Genomic DNA, 14,404 nt, shown 5'->3' on the forward strand with positions numbered 1-14,404 from the left:
AGGTCAGAGTTGATCCAACCATTATCGGGGACTCACACTGTTGTTTTCTCTCACCAGAGTTCCAGCCACTCTGTGCGCATACAAAAGGCGTACATAAGGTCATTACAGGTCTATACTTGGTGGTCTATAGGCCTACTTACATTATTCAACTGTTCACTTATACCCAGTGATGGAAGAAGTGCTCACATCTTTTACTTTAGGTATTGATCAATACTCATTATGTAGAAATCCGCACGGCAGCTGGCATCACCCGCACGGCAGCTGGCGGCCAGCGCCACTGGCAGATCTGTTGGTCCACAACAAAAATACAAATAAATCAACAAATTATTTGGCAACATAAATGATGTACAACAATTCCTGTTCTGTTCTTTGACTATATAGAAGTGTCTATTTGTACGTCTTTAAATGTTTTGATGAATTGAACAAGGTGGACCCTCTTGTAAACAAGTGTAATGCTTAATTGGGTCGTCCACTCACAGTTAACAGTCTTTGTATTGAGTTTGTGCTTGAAATGTACTGTAATTCTGCAAACTGTTAATACATATTTCAATCAAATCAATCAATCAATCAATCAATGCATAGGCCTACCCAGTATACATTAAAAAGTTAAAATACAGTAGAAAAAAGGAAGTGTAGGCCTATGTGTGGTGTGTGTAAGAGTGGAAGACATTTAATTGTTTGATGTGATTCATTAATGGTTTCTAAGTTTATATTTAAAATGATTCAGTGGATCATCATTTGATGAGATCACAGTAGGCCTATAGCTGTTCCACTGTATTACGCTGTACCATGGCTCCCCCTAGTGACCGTTTATGGTACGTGCACCGTGCACGCTCCAGGCTCCTGCTAGTGCGCATGTGCCCAACGCTTGTGTGTGTTGCTCGCCGGACAGTTGACACTTTAATAATAAAACTACAACTAAAATCAAAAGGTGTTGTTTGAAAACAGTGTGGTCGTTAAGCAGCAGGAGGACGTTTGTTTATGCAGCTCAACCACTGAATGAAACACAGATACAGGTAAAAAATGAACTGATTCACGTGGTGTTTTTCATCTATTTATCTTATATTATTGAACACTTGTTCACAAGTGCAGGCTACGACTCAGATATGAGTCGACTCGTAGGCCTATTTCTCTCATATCTGCTTGTTTGTTATAAATGTGTTTAATCTATTGACTCATCTTTTAACATGGAACAAGCATTCGTATTTCTCTCATATCTGCTTGTTTGTTGATCCTAAACAACCAGTAGTACTAGCACTTATACTTTTCCCTTTTTTACCTCTTTTATTCTTTTATGATGAATTCCTGTTCTGTTCTTTGGCTATATAGAAGTGTCTATTTGTATGTCTCTAAATGTTTTGATGATTTGAACATGGTGGACCCTCTTGTAAACAAGTGTAATACTTTATTGGGTCGTCCACTCACTCTCCTCAATCAATCAATCAATCAAGCAGCAGTAATAATATTGTAACTCGCTCCTCCAAAGGGAGCTATCTCTCTTGGCTACGTGGCTTGTTGCCTGCCGTCTCTGCTGAGTCGGAGATTGGGGTTCGATTCCAGATAAACGTAACAATATGCTACATTGTTTAGTTGCATCATCACTATAGTCTATTATTAATGTAACTATATAACGTTACATCAGTGTGTTGTACTGTTGCAGTGGAGAGAGAGAGAGAGAGAGAGAGAGAGAGATTGTTTATTTTATTCACAGTATGTAGAATTGGTTCAAAGCACAAGTCAATACAAAAACTGCTACTTTAAGCAAAAGCACTAAGACTTGTTTAGGGACCTCAATTTTCAATTCATCAGAACATTTAGAGACGTACAGATATACACTGTATATGCAAAAAAGGAAATAATGAGTTAAACCAGTAAGATGCCTGAGGGCGAGAAGCGACCTCGCATCCGCCTCGTTGGCGGCAGACTCCTGGGCGTCCACTGGCGCTTTGGCATGGAGCATACAACATGGCCATAATAAGGAGCATTTGAGTGTACAGGGTTTGATGAGAATAACTTTGGGGCAGGCCTGTCTAGAGTTTGAATGGACAGGTGGGACTGTGGAGAACTGCCAGGTGCGGCTGCACTAATAACTTTGGGGCAGGCTCGTCTAGACTTTGAAATTTAAATGGACAGGTATAAGTCAAAAGGGAGACATCGAAGAGGAAGGATGGTTGGGAAGTCAGTCCATTCCACTCTGAGTGGGGGTGGAGGGAGGATAGAGGGGGGTCAGGGGGGGACACGAGCAGCATTGAGGAGCCGGATAGCCGTGGGGAAAAATCTGTTTGTTGAACGGCTAATTGCAAGATATGTTTCTAAAAACATTCCAAAACATTTTTCATGAATAAACACAATTAAATAATTTTTTCAGTAATGTCATGACGCTTCGCACCACGGTGTGAGCTTGTAAATCACCTATTTTCACTAGTTTGGGTCCGGGGCGAATATCGAATTTCTGTTTTGGGTCATGGCATGGGCTGAAAAGTTTGGGCGCCACTGCTTTAGACTCAAAGGCCCTCATTTATCAACGCAGCGTACGCCCAAAAATGAATCACCACAACTTTCGGCATTTATCGTTCCAGCGTGACTTTGATCTTGTGCGTACGCCACGCCAAATATCACAGGCATCTAAACGTATTCACTCGTACTGTATATAAAACTGTATATACATGTGAAAAACATTGTAAAGGCATACAGTACATCATGTGTCATATCATATGAAATTGGTAGGATAATTCCAACTTTACAAGGAAAAAAAAAAAAAAAAAGCGCAATTAAAAACAATATAACATGTTTACAAAATTACAAGTTTGCTTAATCAAACAGTGGCTCTGTTAAACATATGCGAGTGTATATTAAGATGATTTGGTAGCACAGTGTCACATCGGATGCCTATAAATAATCCCTGTGATAATATAACACTTTTATTTTGGCATAAATTAACACCTTTATTTCCAAGTGACATGACATGCCTATTTGCAATTGTAGGCAATAGGCGTTAGGGGATTAATCATTAATCCATTTAATTAAGTGCTTTTACAGTCATTCAGATAAATGGCAGATCTGGTCATCTGGGTCAGATAGCCTGAGCGCTTGCAAGATCATTTTCGGGAGTCGGGACTGCGAAGCGAGAGGTGTCTGGAAACTATTTTCTTAATTCTTATTGGCTTTCCATATGTTGTTTGGTCATATTTCAGTTGTCCATGTCATAAAATCGTAGGTTTCAACCGTGACATTTACCAAAGCTACGACCAAATTTACGCTGGGATGAGCTGTTTATGATCACTTCATAAATGCCGTGCTGACGTGGGCGTATGCCAAAACCCACACTCAAATTTAAGGCAGAATTTACACTCCATTGATAAATGAGGGCCAAAGCATTTAACCCTATAGTTTTTTTACATCAGTGTTTTGTAGCATTACAGAGTAAAGAAGCTACGCTTTCCATATAAGCAATGAGGTACAAACGTAGTCTGTAAAGAAGCAGGATTTGTACTCTGCCCACTGTAATGTGAATGTGATTGTTAAGTGAATTCTCTCTCCATGTCTTCATGCCTACATGACATTGAATCCACTGTAATGTTAATTGTCAAGTGAATTCTCTCTCCTCCACGCCACGGTAGCGTTATACTGCGGCGTTGCCATCTGTCTGGGTTAACACTTCTGGGTTAACACTTCCTTTCAGGGCTTAGGAGGCACTCCCATTGGCTTAGGCGGTGTTTCAGAGTATGGGTTCAGACTCGGGGCAGCCAATTATGACTAGGTCCTCAAAGCCAACCCGAGCGAAAATTGGCCAGGCTTCACCTGGCAAAATTATTTATTTTTATATTAAAATAGAAATGAATTGAGCAGCCCTACTTAGATCACTCTCCTCATCGAGGTCAAATGAAAGCTGGCTATGTGATCAAATATGATCTTACATCCCTACTTGTGAATGGTTACAATTTACGCTCACAGTGCACTGCACGCTCCCTGCTGCTTGAACTGAGGCAGAACATTAAAAACAGTTTAGTTACTTTCACCTTATTCACTTTACACCATTGTTCCTTGTGTAAACTTAGCTTAAGTGTGTTTTCTTCCCTAATGAGAAGAGTTGGGCTAACACCACTAGGTTTCCAGTTATTAAAGTCCTTCCTTATTCACTTGATTTCAGAGTTCAGACCAGTGTGTGGAGTCCAGACTGCAGGTGAAGATGAACTCTCCAGACTCAGCCAGGGACGTTTCTATTAAACAGGAACCTGAAGACATTTCTATTAAACGGGAACCTGAAGACATTTCTATTAAACGGGAACCTGAAGACATTTCTATTAAACGGGAACCTGAAGACATCTCTATTAAACAGGAACCTGAAGACCACCCACACCTCAGTAAGTTTCTTATGCTCTTCCTTTCTTTAAAGATGGAGTGCCGTGATCCTCCCCCCCCAAAAAACATGATCATCAGGTATTATAATTATTATTATATAAGGAGGAAGATTTTTGTCGTTCTAAAAGTGTGCATGAAATGTTAAAACTATGTTTATATGTGGCCCCACCCACCAGTTCATTAAGCATTTTTAGTTTTCACCTTAGCACCACTCACCTACACTTAAGCCTAGCCCACAGCTGTTGATGTATGATAATGGGAGAGGTGTTAGGGTTATGATGCCACAAAAGTGGTGTATTGAGTATTTTGACTCTTTCAGAAAGAAAACAAAAATACACAGGGTAGACATATTTGAACATTCTAACCACAAGTAAGTAACCACACCTGGGGGTCTATTACAGTAAGGTTAACTCCATAGACGCATATAAAACACCTGGGGGTCTATTAGAGTAGTGTTAACTCCATAGACACATATAAAACACCTGGGGATCTATTAGAGTAATGTTAACGCCATAGACACATGCAAAACAGCTGGGGGTCTATTAGAGTAATGTTAACTCCATAGACACGTACAAAACAGCTGCGTTAACTTGAAGATCAATCCCCCTTGCTTCCACTGCCCCACCCCTCCCCAATTTGCTAAAATGTGCGCTGCTCAGTGCTCTTCCCTGGCAGCAGTGGCAGGCAGCAGACAGTGACAGAGCGAACACTGCATTATAGCATAGCATCACGGAAGGAATTGCTTGCACATGGAGTGGACAGATTTATATCGATCAAAAACAACCCTTACAAAAGCGTGTGCACAGCGTGAATGACATTAGGAATGACCGATCTCACTGGATACTAGGGGTGTAACGATATACTGTAGTAACTGTATCGAAATATCAATTTTAATTTAAAAAAATCGAAGTATATCGTTATGCAAAAAGCAAATATCGAATCGCATCATTTTACTTTGTATCGTATCGTTTTTAATTGGAAATAATCGGTATCGAATCGTTTTGCAATGTAAATAATACATTATACCAATACTAAGTAGGCCTACTTGTGCATTGTTATTTAGCAATTTTAAGAAGAAAAAATAAAAAGATGGGTTTAATTACTTTTCCATTATAGCTATAATTGGTTTATCGAAAGATGTGTGTATTCTCTGTGTTCATGTCAGGGCGTGGGTTTGTCCATATGTGTTCGAATACAATCTCCATCTATTTGCCAGAGAATCACTGTGTTTACTCATTTATATCCATAATAATACATCTTTCCCTTAAAAAACCTGCACTATCCACAAGTTTCACACATATTTAATGTATTTGCTAAATAGTTACTGTATCGTATCGCCATAATGAACCAATATCGTCCATATATCGTATCGTCAACCATGTATCGTGATACGTTTCGTATCGTATCGCCATGATGAACCAATATCGTCCATGTATCTATCTATCTATCTATCTATCTGTCTATCTATCTATCTATCTATCTATCTATCTATCTATCTGCATAAAACGGATAGTCTATCAGCATAAAACCAAATTGATTATATAGATTATATAAAAATGATAGTGATAAATATCATTATCTTGATAATGGCTGACATTTTGCATATCGCCCACCCCTACCTCATATCACTTTATTAAAGAAAAACACATTATTTGATACATATTTTTCTTTTAGAGAAAAACACATTATTTGATAACTTTTCATCGTGCTCCTAAAATGATTTGTGTGCTACTAGTTCAGTTCAGTTCAGTTCAGTTCCGTTCCGTTCAGTTCAGTTCAGTTCAGTTCAGTTCAGTTCAGTTCAGTTCAGTTCAGTTCAGTTTCATTTGATCATCATTCAGTTTCAAATACAATACTTACAACAATGAATGGAAGCTGTTACAAAACATGAAGATGATCAAAATGAATAGGAATAAGCTTATAAATGCCTATCCTACTTACAACAGAACATCATTCGTAATACTCATAGATAGTTAGATTCACAAAACATAAGTCAGATACGAGAATTCAATCATACACCAAACCCACCCCTGTGTCACCGTAGAGATCCACCATGATCCCTATGAGTTACATAGCACTACATAACCATTAGATTACACATTATTATTGTTATTATTATCCTCATTAAAATTACCATCATTACCAATGATCATTATTGTTGTTACTGAGTAATGTATTTTTTGTTCTCACTTTTAATATTAACATAATCAATACCTGTGCAAAAATTATCAGTTGATCATACAATAACGTCATCTACAATATACTTAATTTCACTACGCTATGCTGTATTTGGCCAAATGGATTTGCTTGAGCAATTTTTTAAATGTTGCTACAGTTACTACTGTGTTTGACTTCCTCTGGTAGACCATTCCAGATCTTAACCCCTCAGACAGAGATACACATACTCTTCCGAGTGGTCTAGATTTTTCAATTTAGGAGCACACGTGCTACTTGGAAACAAGGTTCACGTGCGCAAAAATAACAGCTTTACAAGCTATCCATACGGCATGGTATGTACGGTATGGTATAGGATGTAAGCTTGTAGATCTGTTCATTTTAAGCAAGTGCCACCACGCAAAGTTAGGACGAAGCCGCAAAGCGAAGCCTGTGTGTGTGTGTGTGTGTGTGTGTGTGTGTGTGTGTGTGTGTGTGTGTGTGTGTGTGTGTGTGTGTGTGTGTGTGTGTGTGTGTGTGTGTGTGTGTGTGTGTGTGTGCGTGTGTGTGTGCATGTTAAATAACACAGGTGGTCCCAAATTATTAATAACTTGATTACATCACTATATAGCAAAAGACGTGAAACTGGTCAACTTAATTAGCTGCAGCGGATTTGTTCTGACTTGAAGCTCAACTGACCAGCATGGCTTCAACTTTAGCCAGAAATGGGTAGAACGCTCCCAAAACATGTTTTGTCTCTGTGAAACATCTAGGGGCCGCAATCTGCATTCAAAGATTTTCCTAGAAGCTTTGTCATTGGTCGATTTGCCTGTCTGCTTCCTGATTGGTTAGTCATTGCGACCAGGTTTTTTATTTAAAAAAGATTAAAATTGCCTGCGTTTTGCGTCCCAAAACGCAGTTTATAGTTATGGGACGCAATACACCAACGTGGTGTACACCAACTTTATTCTGGCTGCACTGAAGACTATGGCACTCTCTCGGTCACACACTGTTCTACGTGGAAGTCTAGCACTCTCTCGGTCACACACTGTTCTACGTGGAAGTCTAGCACTCTTTCGGTCACACACTGTTCTACGTGGAAGTCTAGCACTCTTTCGGTCACACACTGTTCTACGTGGAAGTCTAGCACTCTTTCGGTCACACACCGTTCTACATGGAAGTCTAGCACTCTTTCGGTCACACACTGCCCCCCCCCCCCCCCCCCACGCACGCACGCACGCACGCACGCACGCACGCACGCACACACACACACACACACACACACACACACACACACACACACACACACACACACACACACACACACACACACACACACACACACACAGAGAGAGAGACACGACATGATGAGCCCTCGATCGTCTTAAACGTCTTTCTTGGACCACTCTGGAATAATAATGATCGTTATACATATACAGGTCTGCTAGTACTAACCTTTTCATCTCAAATTGGCCAGCCAAAATAAATCCACGACCGATTTTAGTGTGTTGCTCCGCTCGCTTGTCACTCCAACTTGCTTTGAGCTCGGTGGATGCGCTTTCAAGGCAAATATGAGTCAGCTGGTTAACGAGCCTCGTTGACCCTGACCCTGGTCCCTGACTTGACTTGGCAATCAACGGCACTATTAATGGCAGCTGTATAAACGCTTCTCTTTTGTCTCTTGTCTTGTGTGTATGCGTGTGTACTGTGTAGGGCAGGCCATTCTTCCCTGTAGACAGGGACTCAAGTGACTTCTAATTTCCACTTTTCCAAAGAAACACAACATTATTTTACATCCACAATGGCAAGCCTATTTGCATTTTGGCTAAGTACAATAATTGCAACTGCAAACAACTTTTGGTTGGTATATTATATATTGTTAAATCCACTGTTGCCCACTATTAGTATTTCTTACTGAGTTGTGCTTGCTAATACTACTAGCCTACATAACAAAATTATACTGTATAGGCCTATTTGATATTTTTATATATATATTTTTTTATAAAATAAAATAAAAAATGTTTTATTATTATTATTATTTTTGAGTGGTGCAACCACTCCCTTACGGAGCTATGTGTGTGTCTGGGTGTCTGGGTGTCTGGGTATGAGCACAAAAACAGCATGGTTGTTTTTCACCATCTGTGCGCAACCTAACACACATACAAACACACACATACAGTATTAACTGTATATATGATGCTTTCGGGGGGTGCCAGTACATTACAGTACAGTAGAGGGTACAGTAGAGGGACCGCCACACGGTAATACTGTCATTTCTCAACCGTTTCGGACGCGGCGCGGCACGCCGGAACCGTCCTGGTATTCCTGGGGGTCTGGAACTCCCCCCCCCCCCCCCCCTAGCGAACCCCCGCACGGAGTTGCACTACTCACTAGGGCTGCACGATTAATCGAAATCGCGATTTTTGGATTTGGACGATGTCAAAAAAAGAAAATCGAAAATCGTTTTTCCCTTTAACTAGGGTATTAACGGTAAATCTCTCTCACACTCGCCTGCAGGCTGCCGGGCTACCGTAGTTACTTCCTCCTCCCTCTGCCGCGCAGAGAGAAAAGCTGAAAGCAGCATTAGCATGTCTGCTACGGGGAGCGATAGGAACGAGGATTTAGTTGCTAAAATAGGCAAGACAATGTCTGTCGTCTGGAAATGGTTCGGCTTCTCCGTTTCAGATGTGGAGCATACAGTCTTGGAACTACTCCGCGGTGTAAAAGTTGTAAAAAGTGGATGCGCACACGCCGCTGTGCTTGTGTTTGTTTTCCGTGTGCTGGAGCAGGTTGGGACGCTCGTGTTGCAGTCTCTCACAGGCACAGACTTTTTACGAGGACAGGTTTTAGTTGGGTCGGTCCCTGTGTGTCGGTTTCTGCTTCCATCTGCACAGGGCAGATAGAAGCAGTAAGGCTATGGACCAGAGCTAGGGCTGGACCACACATGGACATATCATCAACCTGTGATGGGAGCAGTCCCTATTAATTGAAAGATTCTCTATTTATGGAAGAAATAAAATATTGATGGTGTTTTAAAAAAAAAAATGTATTCATAGAGGGCAAGTATAATGTTTTAAGACATATTTGTCTTATTAGCCAGGGATCCTTTTAAGGTTTGGAATTTATTCCAATAGGAAAATTCACATTTGTTTGCATTTAAAAACAAAAAACGTATTTCGGTCCGGACTGGAGTGACAGTGTAACACAGCAACACAGCTCCACAGTAACGTCTCCTCCCCGCCCAGACGGTCGGAGCGTCGGACCCCGATGCTGCTGCGGCCGGGGAGTGCGGGCTCCTACTTGGGCAGGAGCATACCATTACAAGGGGAGGAGGGCTTTCTACCGGCGGCTGCTGGACCAAATTAATTTGCATTTTGCTCACACTTGTACAGGCTACGTTTGAAGAGTTGAATTTTCGATAAGATTGAGTGTTATTTTGCAAAATATAAAATAAAATAAAGTCGCCCTGAAAAATCGCCTAATAAAAATAATCAGCGATAGACTCATCCAAATCACGATTGACGATAGATTCGTATCGTCACCCAACCCTACTAGATGGCGGCTTACGGTTTAGTCAATCTCATCTTAATAAGTTAATTAATGGTTACTTAATGTTAATAGATCATTTTCTACATGGAACATGGAAGAATAATGGATTTACATTTTAGGAATCTAGTGTTGACCATCATGTTATTTTTCTGTTCGTAGGCATCCTGCACATGGCTGTGTGTAAAGAGGAGGTTTCTCCTGAACAGGAGAAAGCTGCGCCTCCACACATTAAAGAGGAACATGAGGAGCTTAAAGAGGAACAAGAGGAACTTCTTCATAGACCAGAGGAGCCTTTTGGGTCAACGTTAACATTACTAGCAGTGAAAGGTGAAGGAGAAAATCTTGATAATGATGAAGAAGAAGACATGTCTTCCCACTGCTCTGAAGTTGAAGTTGAAGTTGAACTTGAATCTGACACTGAAGTCACTGAAGACAATGATGATTGGGAGGAGACCAGTGAAGACGATGATGACAGACGGCGTGACAAGAGTTTCAGTGACTCAGGTTCCCTGAAGAAGCACCAGCGTATCCATACTGGAGAAAAACCCTTCCAATGTAAACATTGTGACAAGAGTTTCAAGCTGTTAGGTTCTCTGAACAGACACCAGCGTGTCCACACTGGAGAAAAGCCTTTCTGCTGTAAACTATGTGACAAGAGTTTCAGTCAGTCAAGTTCCCTGCAGAAGCACCAGTGTATCCACACTGGAGAAAAAGCTTTCCAATATAAACATTGTAACAAGAGTTTAAATGTATCAAGTCATTTGAAGTCACACCAGCGTATCCACACAGGAGAAAAACCTTTCCAATGTAAACTTTGTAACAAGAGTTTCAATGCACCATATAATTTGAAGTCACACATTCGTGTCCACACAGGAGAAAAACCATTCCAATGTAAATATTGTGACAAGAGTTTCAAAGGGTCAGGTGAACTGAAAACACACCAGCGTGTCCACACTGGAGAAAGACCTTTCAAATGTAAACAGTGTAACAAGTGTTTCAGGCAGTCAGGTCACCTGAAAGCACACCAGAGTGTCCACACTGGAGAAAAACCTTTCCAATGTATACATTGTAGCAAGAGTTTCAGTCAGTCATATTCCCTGAAAACACACCAGCGTGTCCACACTGGAGAAAAACCTTTCCAATGTAAACATTGTAACAAGAGTTTCAGTGAGTCACGTTACCTGAAGAATCACCAGCGTATCCATACTGGAGAAAAAAGACTTTCCACTGTAAACACCGTCACCGTTGTGACAAGAGTTATAATGGTTCAAGTAATCTGAAGACACACCTTCGTGTCCATGGTTCTCACAGGACAAAAACTAAATAAAGTCCACTGTAAACAGTGTGACCAAAGTTTAAATAACTCGGGTCACTTGCTAAGACACCATTGCATTCACACCATGCGGTAAAAAAAAGAAAGTTCCCACTATAAATGAGCCTTCCCTCAAAAAATGTAATCACTTACATCTTTAAAGAAGAATTCCATGCTAGAAGGCTTTCTTACCTTTCTTACCTTTAATTGTAGTTGTTACGTCCCACCCAAGGAGGTCCAGGTGTTTTTTTGTGCAAAAACTCCTTATTGGCTATTTCCCCTACCATAAGCCCTCATTGAATTGCATTGAATTGATTGGGAATTGAATGGGGTGTTGTGCTAATTCGCTTATTTCCATCTAAATAAGTAGTAAAGTGTGCTGCTTGGAATATTATTTACATTATGAAGAGAGGATATATACAAAGAAAAATGAATTTTGAGCGATGGAAATAAGCAAATTAGCACAAGACCCTATGGCCCCATTCAATTCCCAGGGAGAGGAAATGATCACTTCTCCCTTAAACTGGTGATCACCCCCCCCCCCCCCCCCTTTTCCTTTTTCCCCACTCTGTACATACCGTGTTTTATTTTCTACTGTAATGTTATTGTTGTTTTTCCTATGCCCAGCTTTGTCTGATTTGATTGGCTGATCACCCCATGGCGATGATTTTAAAAGTGATCGGCCGGAATTACATTAGTGATGATTTGATTGGCTGAGCACGGAATGTGCTCAGTATGATGATAGCAGCGCCCCTCCCTTAACACAAGTGTGATTTTTGTTTTTCTTCATGTCTATGAATTGATTGCATAGGGCCTAAATTGAAACAAGACCGCAATGACTTATTTTTTATTTAGTATTTGACTGTATTCTGTTGCTGTTTTTACATTCTATCTAATAAACTATTCAATCAATAGAGGCCTCCATTCTCCTGCTCTGTTCTTTTCTTCTCATTTCAAATCCTTAAAACGTATTAAATATGAACAAACCATTTATATCGTTTATATCGTATATTTGAATGTAATCTTGTTGTGATTTTGAGGGCCCTCCTATTCCCAGCTTTTAGTGTTTGTGAAAACACAAACATTGAAGACAAAAGTGAGGATGCAAATTGTGATTGGCCGGCGTGCTATTTGTGATGATTTGATTGGTTGAGTATGGAATGTGATGTATGATGATTAGAGCACCCCTTACTTCACACAGGTGTGATTTTATTACACGCCAAATGGTAGGCACTACAACAATATTTTTACTCATTTATGCCCACATGAATTTTTGAGTGCAGCCACTCCATTTTCCAGCAATATGTGTCCCTGCCTGCCTGGGTCCCTGGCTGGGTCCGTCCGAGCATGGAAATAGTACAGGGTTTTCTCATTAAAGCTTTTATGACATTAATTTTCATCGATTTGTTATTTATTTTTCTTTTAGGTTTTATGACCTCAATTACACCCAAACAACCTGAACTTTGAAAATGCAGTGGCTTTTCTGTGGATTAGGCTTTGGGGCAGTCGGTTTGGGGGCTGCGCGTCGCTTCCTCCTCCCAACTGGCCACTCGGAGGCCCCTCTGCCCCTTCGCTCAAAGTTGTCAATGGTACTTGTGTTGTGTTGTAATTTAAAACAACAACATACAGCCTAAGGAATATAATATAAATACAAGACTTTGGCACAATTACACTTCATATTTACCCTGTTCTAAACCAACAAAAGTGTGTTTACATCCTCCATTTCATGATTTCAGCACACCACTCGGTGACGACGGTGAGTGAATTAATTTAACCTTTTCTCTGCATGCTTTCAGTCGTTTCAGTCGTCACTCTCGTGGTGTTTTTCCCCCTTTCCCTGGTTCCTTAAAGATATGTCCACATGTCTTCTCGTCAAGTAAGATGTAAACATTGAGAACTGTTTTGACGTGAGGGGAGGGTAGGCGGCTATCAGTTCAGAACATCCAAACATTTTCTAACGGCGAATAATAATAATAATACCACCGTCGATCCAGAGCCATAGAGTAGAAGAGTTGTGACATGTCAAAGATAGTAGATGGAAGATGGTGTAATGCAGTGACAGTATACACACCAGCGTCACTGACAAGCAAACTTACGAACTACAGACTGGCAGCCAAGTAGCCTAGCATCCTACTAGCCTACATGTAGGCAGGAAGATGGCGCCCAAATAAGCCAAAATCCTACCGAATGCATCACTATAGAGCGTCGCAGTCCCGTCCCCTACGAGGGCCCAGGAAATGATCCCCCGTTCATTTTCCTCATAGACATTTCAAAAAGTATTTATTTAAAGACCTTTTAAGCCTCGTACAAAGCCAACTTGAGTTGTGAGAAATCATGACAACAAACAATCTTTCGGGCTGAACAAATAATTAGAAAGAAGAAGAAAACGGCAGGTTACAACACTTTTTTTCTTGTTTTTCTTGTTTGTAATTATTTGTTTGGTCCAAAATATTGTGTTTATTGTCACGACTCGAGTTGGCTTTGTACGACACTTAAAAGGTCTTTAAATAAATACTTTTTGAAATGTCTATGGGAAAGATGCATTGGGAATTATTTCCTGGGCCTGGCGTCGTCATGAAAGGGGGCGGGACTGCGACGCTCTATAGTCCCTACTCCGTTCCACCTACAACCCCACCCCCACTGCTGCATTCCTCAGATTGTTTGTGTACTATCATGGCGTCTGCCACCCTGGGCAAGACCTACGCTGAAAAGACTATCAGCGGAAGTGGCGGAAGTGTTGCGTGTAAGATAACTACGTCACGCGGTGCGGCTGTGTTTACTAGTCCCCACCGAAACAAGGAAATGACGTTGATGCTTTACAAATCAGTTCACATTCTCCGCGAATGAAACAAGTGTTGTGATTGGTCGGGAAAATATCGTATCCGGGGGAAATACATCTGATGGATGTTCCGGAGGATACGTCCGCCGATAGCTTCTTTGCCTTACGTTGTGACCAGGCTCTTCTTTTCGCAGTTAAGTGAGCCTGGGACCGAGGCTAGGCGTCTGCAGGAACACCAGAGAGTGATA

At 40.9% G+C, this 14,404-nt stretch overlaps 1 protein-coding gene across 1 annotated transcript; it reads left to right on the forward strand.

Annotated features, from left to right (window-relative positions):
• The first annotated feature begins 961 nt into the window (after window positions 1–961).
• On the forward strand, window positions 962–12,193 carry LOC306937700 (uncharacterized protein). Its single transcript, XM_079521607.1, has 3 exons — window positions 962–1,016; window positions 4,151–4,364; window positions 10,225–12,193. The coding sequence occupies exons 2-3, from the start codon at window positions 4,190–4,192 to the stop codon at window positions 11,343–11,345; spliced, it is 1,296 nt and encodes a 431-aa protein (XP_079377733.1). The 5' UTR covers window positions 962–1,016; window positions 4,151–4,189; the 3' UTR covers window positions 11,346–12,193.
• The last annotated feature ends 2,211 nt before the right edge of the window (window positions 12,194–14,404 follow it).

The sequence above is a fragment of the Electrona antarctica genome (genome assembly GCF_951216825.1).
Source record: "Electrona antarctica genome assembly, chromosome: 14".
Lineage (NCBI taxonomy): Eukaryota > Metazoa > Chordata > Actinopteri > Myctophiformes > Myctophidae > Electrona > Electrona antarctica.